This window comes from Bombus flavifrons, chromosome 6 (genome assembly GCF_040668555.2).
Source record: "Bombus flavifrons isolate JBK064 chromosome 6, iyBomFlav1_principal, whole genome shotgun sequence".
Classification (NCBI taxonomy): Eukaryota; Metazoa; Arthropoda; class Insecta; order Hymenoptera; family Apidae; genus Bombus; species Bombus flavifrons.
In genome coordinates, this window is record NC_138447.1 from 14,191,644 (window position 1) to 14,217,969 (window position 26,326).

The following is a 26,326-nucleotide window of genomic DNA, read 5'->3' on the forward strand; positions in this document are numbered from 1 at the left end:
CATCGGCAACGTCGTGCTTTTTTCACCTTCACCTAGTCGTCCAAGGAAAAATAGCCGGACGCGATCGAATAAAGGGAATTAAATTAACGGGTGAAACCGTGACTCTTTGGGGGAAAAAAAAGAAGAGAGAAAAAAATCTCTCGACGCTCGCAACGCGTATACAGGCGGGTGCAGAGATGAAAAAACAAAAATCGAATTCTCGTCGTAAAACGGAGAAAGGGAACTGACTTTCTATTGTGAGTCACTTGGCCAACGCGAGGAAACTCATTTCACGTTGTTAAGAATACGCTTAATACGTATAAAGGTATCGTGACTCGTATATTTCACGAAAATACACTAAAAACCATGGGAACGATATCATAAAGTAAGAATAGAGAATGGAATACAAGTGCAGATTATTTCGATTAAACGTTAAATTTTAGATTGATAAAAAAAGAAATCCATTGAATGGCGCATTGATTTCGGCGCAATGAGCGCTGACACGGGGGTTAACACTAGTACTACCAACTAGGAAGATGCGAAATTCCTACCCAAGAAATCGAAATGGAAAATAGACGAAAAAATACAGATACCAAGAACAAAAAACAAGGCTTTAACCATACGTGTACTGTACGAAAAATCATTCAACTTCCAACAAATTTATATATATTTATATGACATATGAAAAATTACGAATTAGTCGTGTCGACTAGTTTGGTAGATTTAGTAACGCGATTTAGTAAATGCATACGTGAGATCGTATTAGGAAATTTGTGATAGCGATTTGTGTAACGCGATGACGTTCCATCGACCCATGCAATCCTATTCCCGAAATCCATTTCTCTCGACATAACTTTTAGGAAATAACTATATAAACGTGTTTCATTTACGAAGTTATTCGATAACGCCTATGCAAACCGGCGACCATCTCGCATTTTCCAAGCGAAAAGTATAAGTTATCTCGCTAGGAATATCGAGGAAAGTTACGGAGGCGAAAAGAGCGTGATGTAACATATAGATGCTTGTAACGTTTAATATCGGATCTCATAAAATGGAAATACAGAATAATGTATCGTGACGTACATTTTGTACGAAATGTTGCTTTGAAAATTTGGGATTAAAATTTGGAATTAAAAAGAGAAACAGGGAGTTTCTGCTTTCTTGGTGCTTCAAAGAAATTAATTAATACCCTTAGCAGATATGCATGAATCGAGACACGGAATTCTTCGTTGGAGTAATTTTTAACGAAAATGAAACCACGGTATGATAGACACGGGGTAATAATAGTAGGGTTTTGTATCTGTCATTAATGCTGTTGTCATTCGATGCAGTTTTACTAATTAAGATGTATTTTCGATATATGGAAAGAAAAAGATAAACGCATATTGTGCAGTTACGCAGTTGTATCTTATTGACATTCAATTTTGAGTTAAGAGAACAGTGATAAACTTATCTAATCCCAATGCTGTCTAACTAGTCTCCTTTTCAGTTATACTGCATTATATAAATGTATGACCACCGCGTATCTTAACCTCATTCCGCTTTATGAAACGTCATATTGTCGTCCAGTAAGTAATTTATATTAGCAGAGAAATACGAATGTTATCGATCTAATCCGAAAACTACATTCAAGATCGAATCTAAAACTTTTAACGCGTTGTGCAGATGCGCAAAAAGAGCATATACGCGTGTCTGACGTTCGATCATGACTAACGCATTTTCTGTTGAAAATAACTGTATCTATATGACAAATAAAACGTATTTCCATTAAAATTAAAACGCAATACACAATTCTATAAAGGGGGGAATGTTATAGGTACGATTGTTACAAGGTTCGTTTTTACACAATGTCAGGATAATATTCGTCTGAAAGAGGTTACGACATTCAATAGTAAGACGATAATATAGGTTAATAATGATACCTGTCTTTTCTATCTGGATCTTCTCCTCCTTCAGTACCCGTGGGAAGTTTCTCTTCAGTCGGCAATTCTGTGCCGGCGTCTTCTCCTTTCTTTCCCATCCATGTAGACACCTGATTCGTTAAACCGGTGAACATTTTCAATTACAATGCGACAATTACTTCACTCTTGAATATGAGCGTAATATCTTTGTCTCCCTTCTATCCTCTACGCTAGCACAAACGTTACTGGAAACCCTTGCGGGACCGAATGACGACGAAGACTTATCCGTTTCAACGGTCGCGCAACCACGAACTGCGCGGATCTACGTGTGACAGCGCACTTCACATTGCGCAGTGTAATTCGCTCGATCGTGGCGTCTCCCGTATCGAACGGAAAAAGGTGGAACTAATATCGCAATCGATTTCGAAGGGTATCGTGGTACGTCGCGCAAAATACAACTTGTACAATCTAAGTTGTAATTTATACATTGCCGTATAAACAGTGCTTGCAAATTTAAATATTCCTAGATTTTCTAGGGACACTAGTACAATTTTCTCTCAGATGGAGCGTAATTTTTAGCGCCATAGTTTAAATACAAAAAGCAATGAATAGTGTATTTCACAAAATTACGTGAATTATAACGATTTACTTTTCTAACAATAAAACTAAACATGAAAAAGATAATATTAGGAAGCAGTTTTTAGAAAAATATATTATTTTATTATATGTATACAAGGCAATGATAACATTATCGAACTTGGTATACAATTTGTACATTTCCTACTTCTTTGAGTACCTCAGCATCAGTGTTGCGAATCGTTAAGACCAATAAATTGTACATTATTACTTAAAATTAGAGGTAGATATGTATGTAAGCATATTCACCTAAATCTACTCTATTACTATAGACTAATGTACTATAGATTGGTGTCTTAGTTTACGATATATGCCTTTAAATGTTGTACTGCACATTGAAATTATGTTCTATGTGTTTCATTGGTACATTTGTACTTAGTATAGGATTTAAAATTTGTGCATTGCTAAATAAAATAAAGATACGAACAGTATCTTATGTTCAATATCACAGCTTAATATGAACATTTTATGAAGAATTTTATGCTATTACTGTCCCATTTTTGGTATTCAAACATATTTTATATTAAACAGACTAACACGACAATCTATATCGTTTGCTTCCTGGCCGTCAATGTTTAAAATTTTAAAGTTTTGAGTTTTCCAATTATTGGTGTCTCGCGTTCCTGAATGTTGGCATTTTTAACGTTTACTTTCGAACATTACATTTAATCTCTTTTTCTGTAATTGATCTAATCTATCTAATTCGCAATTGCTTACTTTCGGCATTTTATGATTACTTACATCCGTTATCTCACTGATTGCTTACGGTTTACGTCGATTAATTCCTTTTTTATACATGTAACACCAATTTACTTGAATTTGTAGTATTTACAATTTTACTATGAAACTTTCATAGTCACTGGAAGTTCATGATCAGTGCAGATTATAAATTTCCCTAACTTTGTGTTTTACTCTTGTTCGAAATTACGTAAAGGTCGAATAAATTCCGCAAGTCACTAAAGTGATTCTAACATTCTAAATATATACATTTAAGTATTTGGATCTCTAGGAATGTACATTGTCCTGACATAGTCACTATTTTTCTTTCGCCAGCGCCGTTTCAGTTAAAGATGCTTGTTCTCTTTGATACCTGCAAAATATATCATTTAATCAGACATGTAAAATACATACATAAGATAGAATCTTGTAATTTAATATCGACTTCTTTGAAATTTATCGCTTATTCATACGTAGTGCATACAACACATGATATAATGATATTGGTTTAACATTCATCGAATAAATAGAAAATATATGTTTAAATGGAAAGACATATGTATATGTGTGTATATCAACATATCAATATATCCGCTATAAATAATACATCAGAACAGAAAGATGATTATATGATTATTATTATGCTAACTTAAAGATTCTTGCATAACATATAAAACATAGACTTACATTATTCCCCGACTAACTTGGTACAAAGCCGTTATAGCGACGAAGAGATTTACGCTAAAAAGACTCCAGTTTTTCGGAGTGATCGCTAAAGAGTACCTGGTCCAGATCAAGCCAGTAATGCCCAAGGCAGACGATTGGCTAACAGAGATTTGACTTGCTGGTCTCTGCAGATCACTGAGGCCAGCTATTACAAGTCCCTGTAATTTGCAAACTCCGATTTAACGTAATTAAAATATATACATATATATTATATTATAAAAAATGAGAAAGAAACGAAGAAGGAAAATAAGGCACGTATCACGATAGAATGGGGAATAACGAAAGGGTCAACAATGCAGATCATATTCGGATGATTTACTTTAGAAGGCTGACCTATATTCAGCTAGGTAGATTGACCGCGATTTGTTATAAGATATGCACGCACGCGCGCGTGATACCTAAGAAACATTATCCGTGAAATTTACATTTGCTAAGTTACGAGTATGTGACATTTACGCGAGATAATTTTCCTTTATCGTTCTTTAATATTGTGTTAGAAAATAGGTATCGATGATGAATGTATATGGTTGATTCTATGCCCCATTGTGGAAATGTAAAACCATTACGGAATTATTAAACGCGATGCTGATGACAATAAAGAGATTCATAGTTTCTTTCGTAACAAACATTACCAGATCAACATCGCATTTGGATCAAGTCCATGAGGATACACGGTCGAGAAATATTTTTATAACGTTTAGCGCAACGAAGGACGTGAAACACGCGTACTGTCTATTTCATGTTAAAATTGATTCATTTATACCAGAGAAAGAAAAACTACGTATGTATATTTAGATAAGGAAAGATCTTAAAACGTAATTAACGATTGTCTTCTCCTGTCATGATCTGATACGATGTGTATATATCAAAAAATATACATATGTATATTAAATACTTCAAGAGACATTAAAAGCTTCAGATATTACTGACCCATTTAAAAGCTGGTGCCCAGAAGAATATAGTCTGCGGACCTGAAAGGGGAAAATAGGTCGAATTGCTGTTATGTATTTCTTTTGTATGTTACTCATATGTAATCCAAAAAAAAAAACAAATAAAATACGATTAATTCGTAGTATAGTGATACCGATTGTGTCATATCTCCGAATTCACGTGAATCGTATTTCAAAATGTACACACGTTACTTAATCGCATTCCAACAAGTTCCAAACTCCAATTACAAAAAAGTTAATCTGTCGTAAGCTTTCAGATATATATTCAATGAATATTAATGCGTTATCATTAATACTTTGAACTCGTTGACATTGTATAAATTCGCTAGGCAACATGATAGGAAAAATGCATAAAACTATCCAAGGACTAGTAGATATGCAAGACGATGTGCCACGGAATGACATTGATTTACATATTCACAGACATGAATGACGGTCAAGTTTATCTAAATTTATAGTATTGTATGATACACGAGACAGCAAAAAAGTAAGGTATGCCTAAAGCTTGTATGACGTCATGACATCGTACTTTTTGCTCCTTCGACCGAATGTGAGTGATGCACAGTGACACGAGCGCATATGTCGTACGCACGTGTCACTGCTTGAGAAAACTGGATAATCATTGATAACTTACTAACCAGCTGGGTGATTCCACAGTGGCTGGAACTTCTGTGGCACAAACTTGCCAATCGCATTCATTGTGTTTTTGTAGGCGACCGACATTGTGTTCCACGCGTTCACACGCCAGTAATTGTCAAAAGGCCAACAAAACTTAGAAAATGAATTACTTAAAGATCTGCCACAAAACGAGTGAACGTGGAAAGTACAAGCGGTAAGACGGTCCGTACACTGAGACTGAATATCGTGAAGTGCACCGATTGGTAGCCGCGCTGGTGGTACGGGTAGTCTGCTCTTTCCTTTCCCCTCGCAGATTTCCGGGACCTAAACCGCTAGTCTAAAACATACTCTGTATCTCTGTATGTGTGGTTTATATTCGCACACACTGTCGTAGATTATTTAGGACCATGTTAAACATACATGCACTCATGATCGATCAATATTTACGGATAATAGCGATATAATAATCAACGCGCGATTATTAGCACGTGCAAGTACCCTTCAAGAAATATCGATTCGAATCTATACTTAAAAATAATACAGCATGTGGTAAAATCTCGTTCCTAACCACTTTTGATCTATCAAAGGTCTATCAAAATAAAGGAAATATTACATGTATAATATTAAAGATTCGTTTAATAATGTACAAATTTATCTAATTTATCGTTAGATTTGAGCGGTTATATTTAAAATTTCGATGAAATTATCGTATTGTCATTTGAAGATAAGACTACAACTGATATGATGATGTTATCATGTAATCTAAATTATACTTATCTGTCACATCATCTCCAATTATTGGAATTTAGTGATACGTTTATTAATAGACACATATAGTTATTAATTCAACAAATGAATTCCGAATACTTCTGGCGCTTCGAAGATATGAATTGTTACAGTGGTGTATAACTTTTCATAGAATAAACTTCTAACGTACGATAAGAAAATTAATTCTCCAACTTTACCGATAATGTACTATATCACCTACTAACAATACACGTACCATAATATAAATAGTATTGGCATTGGCCTAGAGAACAAAATTGAACGGCGTGTGCAGTTGCCAAATCGTATGTCGCATGGTCATTCTGTTCTATTAATATATTAACCACGTGTAGAGTTGAGGATCGCAATGCGGTAACACGTTTTAAGAACGCAATTCCGCTCTCGGTACGTTGATCTCATGGGAACGAAACGAGAATATGTATTTACAAATGTATTTTATTTATGTACATTAAAATTATTAATTATATAATTAATTATTAATTATATAGCCTTTATAACATCACGTAAAACGCAAATAAATCGCACATAGTACAATAAATGCTATTAAAAATTGAGCTCAACGAGAGAGAATGCAAACTTTATTTTGGCCGACAAACATTATGGTTTACTCGTGAGCAGCGGTATTGTTCGCATCTCCCATAAATTGCACCACAGTTAACATTGAATACATTGGTCATGTGTATTCCTATATCACAAAATTGATAAATATTTCGACGTCTACATAACTATATATTTGTCATTGCATGCATCGAATGCGTCAGAATTTATGCAACCTGTACAATATATATCTTATTTAATTCTTTTACAATAATTGTACTTCGTAATGTTGACAACTTTCCCTCTATACATTATTGTTCTGTTTGCTATATCTTTAAATATTTATCTTATTAGAATATTTAGTAATACTATAATTGTATAGAACGAAATAAGTTTACTAAAACTGAAAAAACACTGAGATTAAATGAATGGCATAAAAATTATATCTAATTTTTAAAATTATAGTATAATTTTATCATATTATCATGATACAAATTAGGTATAATTTTTATGCCATGCATTTAGTATACAATAGTCTATGTTCAATATATAAAGTAAATGCATAACTTAAGTCTTATTTAAAGGAAATTGCGTCATAAATTGATTGTTAAACATATAACTTAAATATACAAACACGCTAAACATTCGACATCTTTAAATATAGGTATCTATTATACATTTAAGGCACATAGTATAAAATAACGACAGAAAATAGTATTGACTTCGTTGTTCGATGAACGAGCAAAAATCAGACATGAAAGTTTCCTATAATTTATAAAACATTAGAAATTTACTTTATATTTTATATTTCTTGAATGAAATTTGATTTTTTTAAAATATTATGAAAGACTTACTCCCGCACATTTATAATAGTGTATAATAATTATATTATAACATTATTATAATATAATTTATAAATTAATAGAAACTTAAATCGAATTTTCTTCCATATCGTTGACTTACAAATTTAGCACTTTGTAATTTATTCTTAAATAATACAAAATAAACATCAAAATACAAGATAATAAATTTCCTAATTATACAAAATTATATTCTAGTTTCATTACGTAATATAAATATTTTATGCATTTTTCTAGTATTTATAATAAAAGTTTTGATCGTTAAAAATGAATAATTTTTTTGCGAGTTTTTGTGATAAAATACAATTATCCGTATTTACAAAAATTGTGTATATAATGCCACAATATATTTTATATATTGCAATAATACTTACTTATAAATGATATATTAGCATTTGTATGTACCCTATATGGTACTTGAGTATAATTATCTAAAATATGTAAAAAAGAGCATTTGTACAAGTAATAAATAGAATAAACCTTACAAGCTACATTTACCAACTTGAGTCACCTAAAAATGGGTCTAAAAACTATAAGTGACTCAAAATATATAGCTACTTCTAAAGATCTGTCCAAAAATTGTATTGTCTATAAATTCATTATAAAAAATGTAGGCGGAACTGCAACTATGGCTTTTCTGTGTAATTGTATAAATAAGAGATCTTATAATTTTTTGATAAATGCATGTGGCAGTGGTATTAGGATATTGTTAAATAGTTTTCATGTGCCCCATGTGCAGTTTTGAGCATCAATCAATTAGATTGTATAAAAATGCAATAAAATTTTAACACTATCGTTATTATGATCATCAGCATCGATCAAATTCTTATTTTTCTACTTGTAATGTATTTTATCTCAATGTAGTAGTCATATCTACCATTCATAAAACTCAATGCATTGAGCTTATATCGAATTTTTACCTATATGCAAGTAAAATTATTAGAACAAATATAATTTCAATAGACTAATTATAAAATCTTTTTAAATTGATTTATAAAAACATTTAATAAAAATAATTATCATTAATTATATCCACATAATGTAAAAGTACTAACAGATCCATATATATCAACTGTGACAAATTTTGTAAAATCGGTAGATATGCATACTTTAGCAAAAAAATTCGAAGGTAGCTCGACAACACCTAATAAGGCTGGCTTGTTAGGATTTTTACCCTCTTTAAATTTCCAAAATTTAGTTTCTTTATCTATGTCAGACTTAGTATCTTTATCATCTACCTGATTTTGTATATTGAAGATACACGAGTCTATGCTTTGACTAGTAGACATATTTGGAGTAATATTTCCGTTTACACCAACGGAAGGAGTACTAATGCTGCGATTTATTCGTATCGATGACCATTTCGGTTTACGTATGTATAGAGCTAAAGCAATGTTCCACCAAACTAATTCGTCGGAACTTACAGAAAGCAAAATTGGGACTTCAATTACAGATGGAGCCCAACGTAACTGAGTAACAGAACTTGTATGAAAACTCAATTTATTTATCTCTTCCGATGTTGATGTATCAATAATCTGAAAAGTAACAATATTTTAATCTAGCTAGAGAAATTGTTTATAATGAATACTTACAGAAATGTCTCCATCTTCGAAACCTATAGCTAAATACTTCTCATCTTGCGAAATTTCGCAGCATGTTAATTTCTGGGTATATCTTTTTCTAAAATATTCAATTATTTTGATATATGCCGGCAATGACATTGTATTTTGTTGTAATTTATAGAGAATAACATCTCCATTTTCATTTAACACAGCTAGAAAACTTTTGTAGTAACTTAAGCAACTACAAATACTAACTGAGTCTGAATTTTTTACTATGTCCACTCGCACCCAATTTGTGCCATTAATATTCCAAATTGTAATTATACCATTTCTAGTCACTGTTACTACACATTCTTTATCAACTTTATGAATTGCAATAATATATCCTGCATCTTCGATTAAATACGTTAGTTTTACGTTTTCCCACACCTGTAAAAGATAATATATAAATTAAGACAATCTAGAAATATTTTATCATTTCTGATATATAATACAATTTTATTTTACTTTTAAGTTATTATCAGTTCCTCTACAAACGAGTATACCATTGTTGTGATCTCTTTTCATATCTAGAATTTCAACTAACTCCACATTAGATGTGAAGTTTAATACAGGTATATTTTCTTTGCTCCTTATGTTAAATATATTGACAATGCCTTTATCAGTGACATAAATTATTTTCTCTGCATAAAGAATTAAGTTATTTATTTTTGCATTGATAGGTTCAGTTTCTGCTATTTTATTATCATCAACTAATGTAATGATAGTATTTGACAGAGTTTCCGTAACGATAGTATCCGGAGCATCACCAAAATTCTGTACTTTTGCATCAAATAAATGTTTTCTTATTGAAGTACTAGTTCCTTCTACTGGAAGTTTCCACTTATGAAGTAATTGATTTTCACTACCGCAAATAATGTGACATCCTTCTTCTCTTAACCAATATGTATCCAAGGAGGAGACACGACTTCTATAAGTAGCTATTGGCTGATGTCCAACATCTGTATTCCATATATTTATAAAACCACTGGAATCAGCTAAGACTATGTACCGACCATCATTAGTCAAACTAGCACAAACATAAACAGTTTTTTCATTTTCAACACTTGCTCTTGTTTGCTTATTGTAACTGTGTATATGGTTATGTGATCTAAACCATTTTACATATACAGCTTTCTCTTCAGTAACAATGAATAAAGAATTATTTTGTTCTGGCACACTGCAGAAAAGGATAATTTTCTTTTTCTGTAAATCTACATTGTATTGTGTTATATATTTATACTCTTCGTCATATTTACAATACGATATTAGGACACCATGTATTTCATCCATTACATGAAGCAGATTACTTCCCATTGTAAACGCTATATTTTTAAGGTTACTGCAAAAATTTATGTTTTTATTTTTTATACTACTACCAATATATAAACAATGTATAAGCAAACAATTTTATTAAATTTACCTTTGAGGGCTATGGCCATGATCTGATAATATATTTCCACGGCGGTCCCAAATCTAAAGAAAAGAATCTTATTTTATTTAATGAAAATATGTTAATAAACTTCCATTTAAATTTATTTATACCCTTATCGTTCCTTTGTTTGTACAAGCTGCAACAGAACTACTGTCATGTGCAAATGTCATATCCAATATAACTTCACCAGGAACAGAAAATACTACTGAACTATCATCATGCGGAACTTTACTTGTAAAAATTCCACTCCAAAAAGACTGTTTTTGTCTCGGACTTAATACAGCAACATTATTTTGTTTATAATTTTCGTCATCAAAAAGTCTGAAAAGTTTCACGACACCATGATCATCTAGCGATAAAAAACAATCTCCTTCATTAGATATGATAATCTTTTTTATGCAACAATTCTTGTCATGTCCAGTGAAAACTTTTTGCCTCTTGTAAAAGATATCCCACAAAAATATTTCGCCTCTTCCGTTTCCAATTAAAATTAGATTTGGATCACATGTAAAACATAATGCGTGTACTTTCGTTAATACTTCTTCACTTAATGGCATATCCATGTGCCTTAATTTTTTAGCATGAAATATATATAAATACTTGGATCTTTCATTTGCAAGTTGAGTGGCAGTATCTTTTACATATCCTTCATAAGGATGACTCAAAGCAATTTGTACTATATCCAAACAATTTTTACGCCTATGTTCTGCTATAACACTTGATTGTTCTTCTAAGAATTTTTCCAAGTCTGTAAGACGCATTTCATATACTTGATCATAATCTTTGGTAATATATTTTTTATAATTATTTAAATCGATCAATAAATTATTTAGGCCACTATGAATTATTGCTTGCTGAATAAAATCAAAATCTAAATATATATTAGGAAACTCGTCATATAATTTTGCTTGTTCCAAATGGTATCCAATATAGGAATAACTGTAATTATCTGCCGGTAATTTCGAAAAATTACCATTACAATATTTACGATATTTTTCAATCAATGACTTGTGCATTTTTACTAATTCACCCTCTGAAAATTTTTTTCGTAGGTGGCAAAGTAATAAATCATGTACGCCATAAATGTAACTTCGTAATTCTGCATTCCACTGTTTAGCAGCAAGCGATTTATGACATAGATCAAGCATCATTTCTTCAACTTGAAAAGGGGATCCTCCCCACAAAATTTCCAATGTCTATAAAGCAAATATATAATGTATACAACAATAATATACAATTTTGAATGTTTTACATACAATTATTAAATGGTGTAAGACCAGAAGTTGTATTACCTGCGGTGTTATATTAACATCCTCTCTAAAAATAACTAATTCTTCATAATGTTCTCTCATTTCAAGAGGTAACTGATCTATACACATATTAAAAATGGCTTCTTGTTTCTCCAAGAACTTTTTAATTACACTAAAAACATATAAAACATTACTTCATATTATTCCAAGATGAAATTATTTAAATATATACACTTATATGTTTGACATATTACTGATTTTTTTCATCCTTATTTCTTAATGAATCCAAGTAATATCTCCATCTCTTTGAATGTAACTTCATATCATGTTTAAATTCTTCAAACTGCGCAGAAAACATTGCTATTAATAAAGGCATCCCTTTACATTCTTGATTAATTAGTCTCGCTTCTACAGGAAGTTGTTCCACTTCTGTATCTAACACCTTAGCGAACAGACCTAAAGTTTCTGCTTCAGTAAATCCATCATTCATCTGTAAATAAATAATATCCATAATATGTTTATTAAAACACATAAATATTACATACAGATAGGAAAAATAATTTACTTCAATGACACAAGGTCTCTTTTCCAATACAACATCAAGATCAGCTGTAATCACTAATGTTTTGCATTCAAAATCAAATGTGTCAATTATTTTTTTATCACAAACATCGTCCAAAATTAACAAAGCATTGCAATGTTTTGCTCTACTAAAGTAATCTTGCAAGAAGTGGATCAACGAATCCTTTAAAGATTCTGGTTTATATGAATCTGGTAATATTTCCAGGTTTTTAACAAGGTGATATAGTCTATTAAGTTGAATTAATATATCTTCATCAACTGAACGCTTATGTCCAAATTTGATCCAATATACTTCATTCTGGAAGAAATATAATGAATAGCTTAAATTACAGACAAATATTGTGCTTACAATTTTTTAGTGTATGACAACTTACATAAAATATATTTCTTATAAATTTACTATTCTTTAATGTGCTAGCTGTTAAAGATGATTTACCAAAACCTTTCATACCATGGAGTACAATATATTCATTTGGTTGTAATTCTTCTAGGCAATTTTGTAACTGTTCCATCTAAAATTAATGACCATTAGTTTAACATTATGGAAAAATTATCCATAATGAATAACATTGACATTAACAATTATGTGGTAACTTTCCTTTTTAAACTTACATAATTGATTTCCATAAGTATGCATGCATAATAACAAATATCACAATTAATAATAAATAAATATCTGATGTTTTAATAACATATATACATACCTTTTCCTCTCTTACCACAGTTAATGGTGAAATTGGCGGGAGAGTAGGTGTACCCATACACTTCATATCTGAAAAAGATTTTCCATTTTCTTCAAGTCTATCCATATCATCACTTAACCATTCATAATGATGTCTTAAAGCTTGACGAAAAATATCAAATGCAAGTGGACCACGACTAAAAAATAAAGGGTGATGAAGGAAATTAAACTTCTCAAAAATATTTTGTTACATAAATGTGACAAATTTTATATTCCATATCTAATTTATACCTTGGAAGTATATCTAATAAAATTTCAGCTTTTCTCTGTTTAGAAGCACCTTTTTCAATTTCTTGTATGTGCTGATCTCTTAGTATATATTCTGATTGCAATGGCTTCATAATACCATTATGTACATCCATATCAGCCACTATATTTTCTCGTAGCATTCTAAGAATATGTTTATGCAATTTTTCCATTTTTATATTTTTGATGTTTTGTAAATATGCTTTGTTACATTACATTTGTCCTGTTTTTAATAAAATTATCTATAAATATAAAGAGAAATAAAACTCTAATTCTAACACGAAAATTCTCAGGTAATAAAAGTATATGTAGAACGTCATTTTTTATTCCTAAATATAGAAATATCATGGCTTTCAAGCTAAATAAACCTTGACAAAATATCTGTTACCTGTCTACTTTATATATATTTTAAATAATAAATTAAACTAACAGTAAAGGTATGAAATTAGTTATGCTTAGAATGTTCTGTATAATAAATGTTTATATTTTATTTACAAAAGTACTATCTTGAAAAAATTTACAAACGAAAAAATATAATACAACATTCATAAAATACATATTATCTTTGTTATATATACATATGTATAGACCTAAGTTTTCCTTGAAGATAATCTTGCTACAAGTTTCATTCTTCTATATATCTTGTATAAATAATATACTTTTATAGTAATAAAAATTACTTATTTAATGTATCGTTTCTAGTTCCTGTAACTGTAACTTCGTAAAATCAAAGGATACTTCGGTCAATGACTTCAAAATTAAATTTAAAGACTTTAATAGTTCGGAAATTTTTAGAAATAATTCTTCATTCAATCTTACTTGATTAATGCTGTTTGTGCTCAAAATGTGCAGTATTTCTGCGTGGCCTTTGTTTGATAAATAAAATAATCGCCTTATCATTCAACGCACCTTCACCTCACCATCTAGAACTAACTGAAGTAAATGACTACTACCGCGTGCCTGAGTCAAGCAGCGTCGTTGCCATTGTTGCCAAATCTACAAATCGAACTCATAGTTACTTGATTGGTTGTTGCTATCATACATTGACAGTTCTCCCGCCAATTTTGTTATTTTTCAAAAGTTCTCTCAACGAAAACCATTACGATAGTGTTAAAAAATGTAGATAATAGGATCATTTAAACATTTAAGATGATCAAAAATACGATTGAAATGCAGAAATGTAACGAAAAAGTTAAGAAACGCGGTTTTTGTTACACGTGATATATCGCAGAAGTAAAATTTCCATAAGACAATTACAAATATTTTTTGCTACATTTGTTATTCATAAAAAATGTTCAGTATTACAACCATATTTTTCTAATCAAATATTTTGTTATGATATCTCACCGAAATCGAATGTATAGCCTTATCAAAGAAGTTCACAACTTCTTTGAATACGACACATTCGAGATTAGTAAAATATTCTTATTGCTGCAAAATAATTATAATAAACTGTTAGGAAATTATTACGAAGTTCTTGTTATTACTAATACAAAAAATTATACGGTAAAAATCTCCAAAAATAAACCCCTGCGATAGCCGGGAATCGAACCCGGATCAACTGCTTGGAAGGCAACTATGCTGACCATTACACCACCATCGCAGTATAAATGCTACTTATTTGAAATATAAAAAAAAAATTATCGTAATTACATAAAATAGAATATTGTACAAAAGCAAAATAAATCCCCTGCGATGGCCGGGAATCGAACCCGGATCAACTGCTTGGAAGGCAACTATGCTGACCATTACACCACCATCGCAGTGTGAACACTAGTTGTACAGATTATCAGAAAAAGTACTGTAATTACATAAAATAGAAAATCGCTTGAAAGTAAAATAAATCTCTGCGATGGCCGGGAATCGAACCCGGATCAACTGCTTGGAAGGCAACTATGCTGACCATTACACCACCATCGCAGTTGAAATGTTATTGTTCAAACAAAAAGACGCTGGTGGGGATAAACAAACTATTCAAAGAAAAAATATAAGTTTTAAAAATGAAAAAACAAACCACTGCGATGGCCGGGAATCAAACCCAGATCAACTGCTTGGAAGGAAATTATGCTGATCATTACACCACCATCGCACTTGAAACATTGTTGTTTAAACAAAAAGACAATAATGGGAATGAACTAATTATGTATTTAAACAAAAAATACAAATTTTAAAAATAAAAAAATAAACCCTGCGATGGCCGGGAATCGAACCCGGATCAACTGCTTGGAAGGCAACTATGCTGACCATTACACCACCATCGCAGTATGAATGCTGCTTATTTGGAATATCAGAAAAACTAATTGTAATTGCATAAAATAGGATATCTATATAGTAGAGTATTGTTTTAATCCTATTTTTCTTTTTATATGGTAAATTATTGGGATATTATTTTGGTCTTGGAGGAGGTTTCTTTCGTCTAGGTATAAAAACGTTTCGGGGGGGATATAACCTGTTGTCAGTGTATTTTTGTAATATGAATCGTTTGGAAATAAGCAACCGGAGATTAAACTGTTTTCTTTTATCTTTGCAGCTTGCACGACGTGGTTTCTTGTTAGTTTTAAGATGTGACAGTCGATGTGGTGGATGTTGGCTAAGTCGCGGATTCTTTTATTTTTCACATATTTTTTGAATCCGCCGTGTTCGGATCTGTAAGTACTCAGGCAAGCCCTGATGCATTTTTCTTTCGAATATGCGAATTTTTTCCATTTGGGAAGCTGATATGTTGTACCAGATTGGGCAGCCGTTGTTGCGACACACAACTAACTAACGACCAGTCAGGCACAACTGATCGGTTGGTATCGCGAGCCTTGAACGTTATTAGCGCCCAAGGTGGAGGATTATAATAAACGTAAAGAGCGAGGTTTAGTTCACCTTACTTATTCCACTCAATACTCTGAATACAACTGTCTTTAAGTTCACTGAGTTCCACTTAATACTCTGACTGCAACTGTCTTTAAGTTTACTGATTATCCTGTTAAATATAATGTTTACTGACTGAATACTGTTATGTGTTGACTCTTAGAATACTGGTGCAAGAGTGACTCTTGGGGATGTTGCTGTGGTAGAGGAAGGTTCGTGGTGAGTGTGTCTCAAGTCTGTTTTTAACTGATCATTTGGTAAAGACGTATGTTTGAGGATGGGCTGGCTGCCTTCATGAAGGTTCGCGCGCGGGAAACCTTACACTTGGGGAAACCCGCGTGTCCGGTCTTCCTGAGATGTAGCATAAAAGAAAGAAATTTTGTACTTTATGGGTCTTTTCCATGGGGTCCTAAAGTACCTTGACTGTACAATAGGCCCACTGTTTATGATGGGTCCGCACTAGGGTAGCCTAGACCCTTGACGGTCGTCCTGCCCGAGGATCGCATCTGGTTCACATAAATCGTCACGGTAATTACCAGGCGGTCACTCCAAATCTCGAACATCATCTGCGAAGGCTATGGAAAATGACCATTACACCACCATCGTAGTTGAAACATTGTTATTTAAACAAAAAGACAATAATGGGAATAAACTAATTATGTATTTAAATAAAGAATACAAATTTAAAAAATAAAAAATAAACCTGCGATGGCCGGGAATCGAACCCGGATCAACTGCTTGGAAGGCAACTATGCTGACCATTACACCACCATCGCAGTTGAAATGTTATTGTTCAAACGAAAAGACACTAGTAAGGAAAAACAAACTATTCGAAGAAATAATACAAGTTTAAAAACTAAAAAAAACAAACCACTGCGATGACCGTGAATCAAACCCGGATTAATTGCTTGGAAGGCAACTATGCTCACTATTGCACCACCATTGCAGTTGAAGTCCTACGCTTTTAAGGATATTTACTGCCTGTAGATAAAGCGACTTAAATAAAAAAAATATAAGCTTGGTGAAAGTAAAATAAACCTGCGATGGCCGGGAATCGAACCCGGATCAACTGCTTGGAAGGCAACTATGCTGGCCATTACACCACCATCGCAGTTGATGGAAGAATTTCACATAGAGAAATTCTAGGGGCGCCGTATTTGGAAATTTAATCAAATCCATTGTCTTTTTTCATTTTATAATTAAATGAATAATTGTATATTCTTGCAATTTCACTCGAATTAACGCTTTTGGTCATTCAAATTTTGGTCATTCATTATGTTGTGGCTCACAGTTAAATGCAGCTGTCATTATAATAAGGTCTCATTAAATCTATTATTGAAATTTATAGTCGCCGACGAATTTATAATACATAAAGTTTTAAATAAAATAATGTCAATTCTTCTTAATAGTAAAAGAGTCAATAGCAATAAAAAAGACATAATTCAATCACACACAGTGACTTTCACTCAAAGCTTTTTACTTTTGCCTAAACCACCCCACAACCGAAATTCATTGTTTATTGTGAATAACATACACATGTAATACTCACCTTGGACAATAAACGTTAAAAAAAAAAAAAAAAGATATCACTCAAAGCTTTTACTCTACTCTTCATTTTTCACTTCCACAAATTCTCTCATACTATAAACACTTATAATCCAAGTTACAGTACCACGCCAAAATAATTTACTTATAATGCTCAATAAGAATTGATTGTAAAAATTCTACCAAATAAAAAAAAAACAAATTCTCTCTTTCGAAGTACTGTTGTTAGCTCTGACCGATTCCTACAAGTATATCCCCTTCTACTCTACTTTCTTATTTCTTACGTTCGACGCACATGTTCCTAAAACTTTGGGTAGCCGTAGACTCTTTGTTCATTCGATAACTCAAATACTCTAAACAGCTTGCTTTCATGTGTCCCATCAAGTACCAAGTATTCTTCACACATCTATGGATTCTTTCTTTTTATTTACAAGTTCTTTACAATCAATTCTCACATTGAGAAAATCTATGGATGAAGACTAAAAAGAAAACAACTCACTGACCTCACTAAAGAAATAAAATAGGCAAAATCGAAGATGGTATCCCACTGGGGGTAGCCACCAACATGTTATTTAGCAATTAAGTTAGAAAAATTTACCAAATGTCCAGCTGGGCCCATTGTAAAGTACAAATTAAATAATAAAAAAAAATCCATGGATCTGTTCTTTAATTACCTTTGTATCAACTATCAACTATCTTATTTCACATAAATATTGCCATGCTCTATCCATTTACTATATAGATATGTCGGAGTCAGGTTGGAATTTTGGGGGCATTCGATGAACCTTTATTTACTTTACCATCGCGGATGTAATTAATGTTTATCGGTACAAATGTTTATCGACACTACAAGAGGCTATGAGTAATAGCGGCGATAGGATGGTCGAGATGATAGTGACAACGAATTCAGGTTCGATAACGAATTCACGGTCCACGGGATGACGAGTCTCAACGTAATACAAGATTCGGGTAACTTTCTCGATAACTCAACCAGAAATTCGTCCAACGACTAACTAACTAACTATCTGCTTAACTCCCTGATCCAAGTGAAACTGCCTTTATATATTCCTGTCCCCACTTCTCGGGTCAATCTTTGTTCTTAATGAGGGTCATATAATCATTCCATACCTCTGTCAGGTACACGTCCCTCCCGTGACCGTGGCTACGTCTAGCGACCCGCTATGTCACTTCGAGCCCGAACTCATCGTTATAAAGTCAGATTGGAACATTAAAACTATTTCTTATTTTTATTACTTAAGTGTAGCTATAGTAAAAGTCTGGACTAGGGTATTGGGGTTTTTCGCAACATTCCAGACGAGAAATCCCGCTGTTCTTTCATCTCCGACAGATACATGTTACGAAATTTTACATGGCTACTGTCTTATTTTATTTACCATTTACTGATAACATGATCTAGGAACTGCAAGCATCTTAAACCTTGTATAAGTAGCATTACTTTCCGAAGAAAAATTCTTTAGAAAAAAAATCCAATCACTAAAACTTATCATATGGAGATATAACATGAGGATTTCATTTCTGGGTTAAATAATTAAATAATTAAATAAACGTCGCTAGACAAATTTTAGTCAAATAATACAAAATTGCAATTATCAGTTCAGTTTCAAAAATTGAACATTAGATTCAGCTAGAATCAAACATACGATAATCATTTATTATTCACGTTATAGTACCACTCCAGAATAATTTACTTATAATTCTCAATGAGAATTAATTGTAAATTAATTCCAAATAAAAAAAAAAAGAAAAAAGGAATTGAACATTGTATATTATCGCGTTCAAGTGTGCAGGAACGTTCTTAGCGAGCCATGGTTTATGACTGTTCGTTCGAAACTCAGACGTTGGGACACGTGGTTTATGTCAAGGCATTCTACCATAAGGATGTCACTCGCCAAAGAAAATACGAAACAATAGACTGTATTTGTTCCTAACAATTTCCCCTACAAGAGACGAAAAGGCTCGAAGGTCCACTTTCAAACCCGCAAACCGGCCAATGAGAAACACAAAATCTATCTTTTGCGTTACACACATCATGTTAACAGCACGAAAATGCAGTTCATAAAAATTCGAACGCAGAGAACGTGCAAAGACGGAGAGAATGAAAGTCCGAAAAGAAACGATTACGTCACGCGTCATACTACACGTGCATTTATTAATTTTCTCTGTTAAATATAAAATATGTACATCAATCACGAAAATTATTTATATTTTATGGTCAGTACTCAAATCTTAGTTACAACATAATTTTTTTGCAATTAATTTCGCATAAATCGTCTTCATCGTCGCGAGTGACAGTGATTTATCGCGGGAAATTCGAAAACAACGTATCGCGGTATACTGGACATTATCCGTGACACGTGCAAAATGGCATACAACTGCAGACTTTTATCTTTTGAAACTAAAATACGCATGCTTATTGAAACGAGCGATTAGTTGTATAAAAATGAAATCTGCACGATTAATATCAGCGCACGGTAATAACGACGTTTGAATGCCGTCGCTTAATAAGCACACGTGAACCATTGTTCTCCGTTCGTAAATTAAACTGCTTTACCCTTTCAGAATGATGCGTCCATTCTTTAAACCTCGGGAGAACAAACCTTGCTTTATCCCTAAAAATGAAAAAAGTTTGAAATCTGCCGATAGCACGAAACGGCTCTTAGTCGCTTCAGCTGCTTCGACTTCGTAAAATCAACTCCATCGTTGTACGCGATTGAATACAAATGCCGTTCATACAAACTTTTACAAACGAAGCATCGTATTATTAATTGATGACGCATACAAAGAGAGAAAGTTTCGCGTATCATTTTGTCCGCGGTTAAAACATTTAAACGGTTAAACGATATATACATTTATTTGGGGCTCAGAATCAAAGTGATATTCTCAAAACTTCGTCCGACACGTTCTCGATATCCTTGCGCGTGACCGCAATAGCTTTGACCAACCAGCGAAATATCAAACTGGAGCCAACGATCGTTGGTTCGTTAAAAGATTAAATCATTCCTGAATAAACGGAGTCGCTGGCGTAACCGGTGTCGTTATTGTCCGACGATACGAGATTGCGAAAATGAATTATTCGATTACTATAGCCGTTCATTGGACGCTGACGCGTATAGGCGAGCACGGTGGTTTCCGCTGCATGCGAGACAAGCTGCAAATTCGATTACGTTAGAAACAGCATTTGGCGCTCAGCCCGAATTAGCTGTGCATTGGTTACTTGCCCGATTAATTTGTCGCGGATTCACTGTTGCAACCATGTCGTTAGAAGATACGCATCGCGTTGCTACCATTTTCCCGCCACACGAAACGCCCACGGTACGTACTAACTCTGCTAGGTGATCGATAGACCCTTCCAGTTATTAAGGTGGCAGGTATTTAATTAAAGAGAGAAACGCGCTCGTTCAAGGAAATATGGCGCCACGAGCTGTGCATCGTATAGAGTACACGATTTTAATAACGATCTAAACTCGTTACGACGAGTGTGCCATCATGGGAACTACGCAGCAAAAGGGTCAACAAGTATTTCGTGACAAATGTCATGAAAGTATTTCTCATCACCTGTAGAAAAGTAATGACAAAGGCGGGACCGATGCACAAAGTAATCTCGATCGTTATTAAAGCCACGGTCGATCGTCGCGATAAAATTACGGACCCTGACTAAGATACCGCGTTTACCATGACAGGTCTATTCTTTAATTATGAAAAGATCTTACTGGAAAAACAGCGAGGTTGTGTGATTTACAGCGTCGAGAGGCGGGTAATCCGCGCATTTGCATATCGCGTGTGCGGGATCGCGTATACTCGTGCGACGAGCCAGTTGCCTAAGCGGAGGCGCAAACACGCTGCGCCGTTCGTCCAGGAAGAATTACACAGGTCGATTATTTGCTTTCCTTCCACTCGATCCAACTGCTGACGATCAAACGACGGAGTTTCTACGGAGGTAGAAGGGGCTGATAGAGGAAGAGAGAGACTTCCGTTCTTTCGTTTTCGCCCGCGAATTTATATCCCGCCTCGACAACGCCAGATTACTCGAAAGTTATACGGCGTATCTAACATTCGTTCCTTTCCGGTTCAGCCGCGATAGCTTCGCGCACCAGTTTCACAGAACTTCCAGGCAAAACTTGCCAAACGTGAGTTCGTTGCCCTCTTTCTGTCGTTATTTATTTACGTTTTGTTTGTTCGTTGGTGGGATAGGAATTCGCGTTCGAATATAGCTGGGGTGGAGAATCGTAGAGAAAAAGGAGAGACGAAAGAAAGAGAGAAACACGAGTAAACTGAAATAAATATCGTTCGAGTTAATAGGATATTCGGTGTTCGTCCATTGTCTGATCCTCTCTGTTCGCTACTTCTCTCACCCTATTCCTTCTCTTCAAAGACCAGACCGATTGTGAGAGGGTAAATTCGAACCTCTTAGGGGTTGATCGATCGCCACTAGTCTAAGCACTTCAAATAGTGTGATCGTGGTATGCGACCAGGAATGGCAATAACGTTGATAGCATGGTAATATGATTATCACCTGCGCAATAGGACTCGTGGCGGGCGTTACACGAATAATTAGAGATGGGATTGAAGAGGCCCGGATAAGGGTCGTAGGGGAGGGAAGGCGCAAGTATAATGTCATGCAAATACACCTCATCGCCTGGTCCGGCAGGAATAGAGTGCATTAATCCGCTAATGCACATGGGTCCCGTAAAATTAGATTCGGCCAGATTTAGTTGGAAACGCGATATTTCAGTGTCGACTGAATTCCGAACGACTCGCTGCTCTGTACTGCGTCGACTCTCTGCTCGTTTCTGGGAGGCACCGCGACCGAACCGTGAAACGTTGTTATTCGAGAAGCAGATTAATGTCGATACACACGTGTGTAACGCGCGATGCCGCGTCACTACGTTCTCGATCGATGCAACGCGCGTCCTTAATGCGGCATTAATTCAAAAATTTACGATCATCCGAGCGCGTTGATCGCGAGCCACGCATTTACAACGCGGATCGCGTTATCCTCATAGCGCGCAGATATTCCACGCTCGGATTAGTATCGTCGCCGCGATGCCAATTTAATTTAATGGGATCAACGTTTGCACTCGTAAATTCACGATTAATTAATAGCTTACATCGATGCATTACGCGGAACAGTTTTATTTATCCTGTTATACGAAATGCGGCAAATATTTATCTTCAAAGAAAACAAAATCAACTACGTAAGCACAATAAATATCTAGCGGATTATCGTTGACCGACGCATTTTTCTCTCGTCTTTCCCGTTTCGATAAGAACCTTCCTACCGAGACTCACGCGTTTCCTAGTCACTTTACCACAGTCGCTTTTAACGATCCTCGAATTCCACGACTTGACCTCTTCGCGCCGTTTCGTGCACCGCAACGGTACACTGAATTTCCTTGACCGCTCGTTAAAGGATTTCTGCCATTTCGTCCGATGCTCGTTTCAACGCGCGATAAACGCGCCCGTAACTTCACGCCTTTCGCACGTTTCTTTGTTCGATCCAGAAGGTTCCCCTGCTTCTCCGTTGCGTTGCAAATCCCTGTGGATTTCGTTGCGTCCATCCAGTTTTCCTGACGGACAGGCTCGCGTCTCTTCCCTCGTTCGGTGCTTTCAGCACGGCACCCTTCCTTCTCGACTATCGACGGCGTGACGATTAGTTGCGTCCAATTAAATTTAACGAATTTCCACGGCCACGGGCGCGACCTGATTGGTTTCATTAATTACGCATGCACTGTATTCTCTGGACAGAAGCAAAGCCTGGTACCGAGCAACAGCGAAATGCAGGCTCGTTCGACCGGTGTACGCGTTGCGGGGTTGCGATCGCGTCTCTCGGCCATAGCTCGCAGTCATTCCTCTCGCGTTTCGTTCGCGGCTGTTTCGTTCTGTGCTCCACGTTCCGCGAAATCGAGAGAGTACACGCAGAGAACGATTGAAGCCCGTTTGCTCGGTCGTCCGAGCCGCTATGCCCCGCGGGAATCGACGGCCGGTCGTCCATACACGAACCGGTGCGGAGGCCAATGCGTGCCTATATTCAGAATTTGGTAATTAAAGCTTGCAGTCGGTACCGTGGGCCACGTCGATTTGCCACGTCGCTAAAACATTGCCACGCGGCGTGAAATTTCTCGTTTCGACGCCGGCTGCCGATCGCTGTAACACGATGTAACACAGTCTGTTTGTTGGACAAACCGACGAAGTCATCGTGCCGGTGTCAAGGGGAAGGGAAAAGAGAAAAGCTCGCGTTCATTTTCGTCACGTTAGAGTTTAAAACTCGCACTGTCCCTCGTTCGAGCGTATCGATTTCGCCAGCGACGCGATCTCGATACGCGGGACAAACGCGGACGGATGAAAGGCGCGAAAATACGGCGATAAAAAGGATGTCGATGTCGACGAGAGAACGAGGGATGGTTAAGCAGGAAATTAGATGCAAAATGGCCGGGGTATAAATGTAGGAAAAAGATGTTTCCTGGTACGATGGTTCCGAGGCGCCGGCAGAAGTGCACGACGAGCGGCTGACATGCAAGATCCCTATATACGCCTATCGACACGAATATGCTAATGTTTTCGTGGCGCGTTAGTTATGCTAATTCCACTATGATTCACCAGGGCAAACATATGCTGCCTTGCATTTTATACCGACCACCTGCGGAGCTCTAATTGTCGATGAATTATTAATTTACTGGCGAGTTACTTCTTGTTCGCTCTTTTATGCTTTCACTTTTTAAACGTACTTAATGTCCGTTTCACGGGTCACGTGAAACCCCGTATGTACCTTCAACAACGGATGACAACGGTACACCGTGTACTATTATTACGTTCATTCGCCTTTTGTGTCCATTACCAAAAAAAATACCATTTTTTTTCTTTACATTTCTACTGTATTATTATAACAAGGAACCTTCGAACGCTTACCATTTTACGTCGCGTTATGTAACGTTAAAGGGATACGGTATTATATCTCGTAGGTATTGGCACTTACACGGAATAACTCGTTTGAAATGTCGGATCAAGATAGATATGGATTGTGAAATCTTAAGTTAAGTAAAGAATCCATATATTCTATACTGTAATAAAAATCTTATACAATAATGAGATTAGATATTTTCTCGTTTATGTTCATTACGTTTCCCGATCATTGCTTCAACCAATCATGACATCTGGTTTATCGGTTCTTCCATCTAAGTTCAGATTTTGCTGCAAATTTTCTCCGAATTTTCTAATACATCCACAATCATTTCAACGAAGTTTCGATCGAAGGATCATTGGGGACAACGTGCAATTCTTAACTTATCATTTCCTTATTGAAGCTTCTATGAATATCTTCCAACTATTCTTACATCGATAAATAGATAGATAAATGCAAAATTCTTGATAATAATCGACTAATCGTTTCCTTGATAACTTGGATCAATTATCACATCTTACGTAGAGTCAGAATATGTCCTAATACGTATGAACAGAGGCGTACTCAGCGTACACGTATTGTCAGTACGCTTCGGATAAAGGCGGATGTACGCTCGTCCTGTTAGCAACTCTACCGCGTAAATCTCCCCGGTGTACATCCTCGACTAGACACCCTCTTGGTTGGCCTTTCTCCGCGACAATGCTAATTAACAATTGGCAATTGGCGAGCGGTGCAGAGCGAAACCGTAAAACGGTACGTTGGCGCGACTTAACAAGGCGTGAAGGGTGATTTAGCGCAGAATGACGTCACTTGATGTACCGAGAATATTCGAGGTTCTCGAGGAACCGACATGGTCGTCGAACAACGAACACACGATCGGAGACAGCCGTCCCACGTATAGCAGCAAGCTACCAGCTTTGGCGAGAAGGGCGGAAAGAGAGACAGATCCCCGCAGGCTCGTAAACTGGCGCAATGGCCCTGAGGAAGGGGGAGGTTTTCGCCGGGGCCAAAAAGCGGACGGAGGTCGTCAATGTTGATGATGCGTGGATCACGATGTACTGACGGCTCCATCATAGCTCGCAGTTCTGCCCACCCCTGCGCGTCGATCGGCCTCCTCTTCGCCATTCTATGGGAAGATATACCACCTCGGCGAAGCCTATTCCATTTGCTTTATTGAAATAACTCGGAGCGCCTCGTCGACACGTCGCGGATAGAAAGGGGAGGTTTCGATCCGCTTCGAACGAGTTTCGACCATCTACTTTCGGGGATTGTCTCCTGCTACGGAAAATATCCCCCGCGAATATTCGCGTCGAAGGAACTTCCTGATGGAATTCCGAACGATGTTCAGATCGATGAACACGATTCTGTCAACGTGTTAATTCTGCCACTGTTCTCGACTGTGTCATTCGTTTCAATTCTGCTCTCATTTTGAGAGAT

The 26,326-nt window shown here is 35.3% G+C and overlaps 3 protein-coding genes and 6 non-coding genes across 19 annotated transcripts in view; all 9 read right to left on the reverse strand.

Moving 5' to 3' along the window:
* Window positions 1-2,205, reverse strand: part of Sap47 (Synapse-associated protein 47kD) — a 96,516-nt gene extending 94,311 nt beyond the window's left edge. For 2 of the 3 annotated variants that reach the window (XM_069114765.1, XM_069114767.1), the window contains exon 1: window positions 1,902-2,205. In XM_069114765.1, coding sequence (XP_068970866.1) covers window positions 1,902-2,035 — 134 coding nt within the window. In that variant the 5' untranslated portion in view covers window positions 2,036-2,205. The remainder of the gene's footprint in view (window positions 1-1,901) is intronic. The other variant, XM_069114766.1, reaches the window with a different exon arrangement.
* A 372-nt stretch (window positions 2,206-2,577) lies between these two features.
* On the reverse strand, window positions 2,578-6,051 carry LOC138180696 (uncharacterized). Of its 2 annotated transcripts, XM_069114769.1 has the most exons (4): window positions 5,548-5,965; window positions 4,890-4,930; window positions 3,921-4,117; window positions 2,578-3,606 (listed from the first exon to the last, which is right to left on the reverse strand). In XM_069114769.1, the coding sequence occupies exons 1-4, from the start codon at window positions 5,630-5,632 to the stop codon at window positions 3,552-3,554; spliced, it is 378 nt and encodes a 125-aa protein (XP_068970870.1). In that variant the 5' UTR covers window positions 5,633-5,965; the 3' UTR covers window positions 2,578-3,551. The 2 variants fall into 2 exon arrangements, with proteins under 2 accessions (XP_068970870.1, XP_068970871.1); XM_069114770.1 differs by lacking the exon at window positions 4,890-4,930 and having other exon boundaries at window positions 5,548-6,051.
* Window positions 6,052-6,800: 749 nt separating this feature from the next.
* LOC138180699 (apoptotic protease-activating factor 1) overlaps window positions 6,801-26,326 on the reverse strand; it is a 55,150-nt gene continuing 35,624 nt past the window's right edge. For 3 of the 8 annotated variants that reach the window (XM_069114773.1, XM_069114772.1, XM_069114771.1), the window contains exons 2-13: window positions 14,386-14,562; window positions 13,552-13,789; window positions 13,283-13,457; window positions 12,953-13,090; window positions 12,562-12,876; window positions 12,251-12,486; window positions 12,039-12,168; window positions 10,857-11,942; window positions 10,735-10,787; window positions 9,780-10,653; window positions 9,303-9,701; window positions 6,801-9,245 (exon numbers count right to left, since the gene is read on the reverse strand). In XM_069114773.1, the coding sequence (XP_068970874.1) occupies window positions 8,733-9,245; window positions 9,303-9,701; window positions 9,780-10,653; window positions 10,735-10,787; window positions 10,857-11,942; window positions 12,039-12,168; window positions 12,251-12,486; window positions 12,562-12,876; window positions 12,953-13,090; window positions 13,283-13,457; window positions 13,552-13,739 (4,107 nt within the window). In that variant the 5' untranslated portion in view covers window positions 13,740-13,789; window positions 14,386-14,562 and the 3' untranslated portion in view covers window positions 6,801-8,732. Of the gene's footprint in view, window positions 9,246-9,302; window positions 9,702-9,779; window positions 10,654-10,734; window positions 10,788-10,856; window positions 11,943-12,038; window positions 12,169-12,250; window positions 12,487-12,561; window positions 12,877-12,952; window positions 13,091-13,282; window positions 13,458-13,551; window positions 13,809-14,385; window positions 14,563-26,326 lie in introns of all 8 variants that reach the window. The other 5 variants (XM_069114775.1, XM_069114776.1, XM_069114778.1 and 2 more) reach the window with 4 other exon arrangements.
* Window positions 15,098-15,169, reverse strand: TRNAG-UCC (transfer RNA glycine (anticodon UCC)). The gene has a single exon. It is a non-coding gene; the product is annotated as a tRNA-Gly (tRNA).
* TRNAG-UCC (transfer RNA glycine (anticodon UCC)) lies at window positions 15,258-15,329 on the reverse strand. The gene has a single exon. It is a non-coding gene; the product is annotated as a tRNA-Gly (tRNA).
* On the reverse strand, window positions 15,415-15,486 carry TRNAG-UCC (transfer RNA glycine (anticodon UCC)). Its single transcript has one exon. It is a non-coding gene; the product is annotated as a tRNA-Gly (tRNA).
* Window positions 15,756-15,827, reverse strand: TRNAG-UCC (transfer RNA glycine (anticodon UCC)). Its single transcript has one exon. It is a non-coding gene; the product is annotated as a tRNA-Gly (tRNA).
* On the reverse strand, window positions 17,130-17,201 carry TRNAG-UCC (transfer RNA glycine (anticodon UCC)). The gene has a single exon. It is a non-coding gene; the product is annotated as a tRNA-Gly (tRNA).
* Window positions 17,465-17,536, reverse strand: TRNAG-UCC (transfer RNA glycine (anticodon UCC)). The gene has a single exon. It is a non-coding gene; the product is annotated as a tRNA-Gly (tRNA).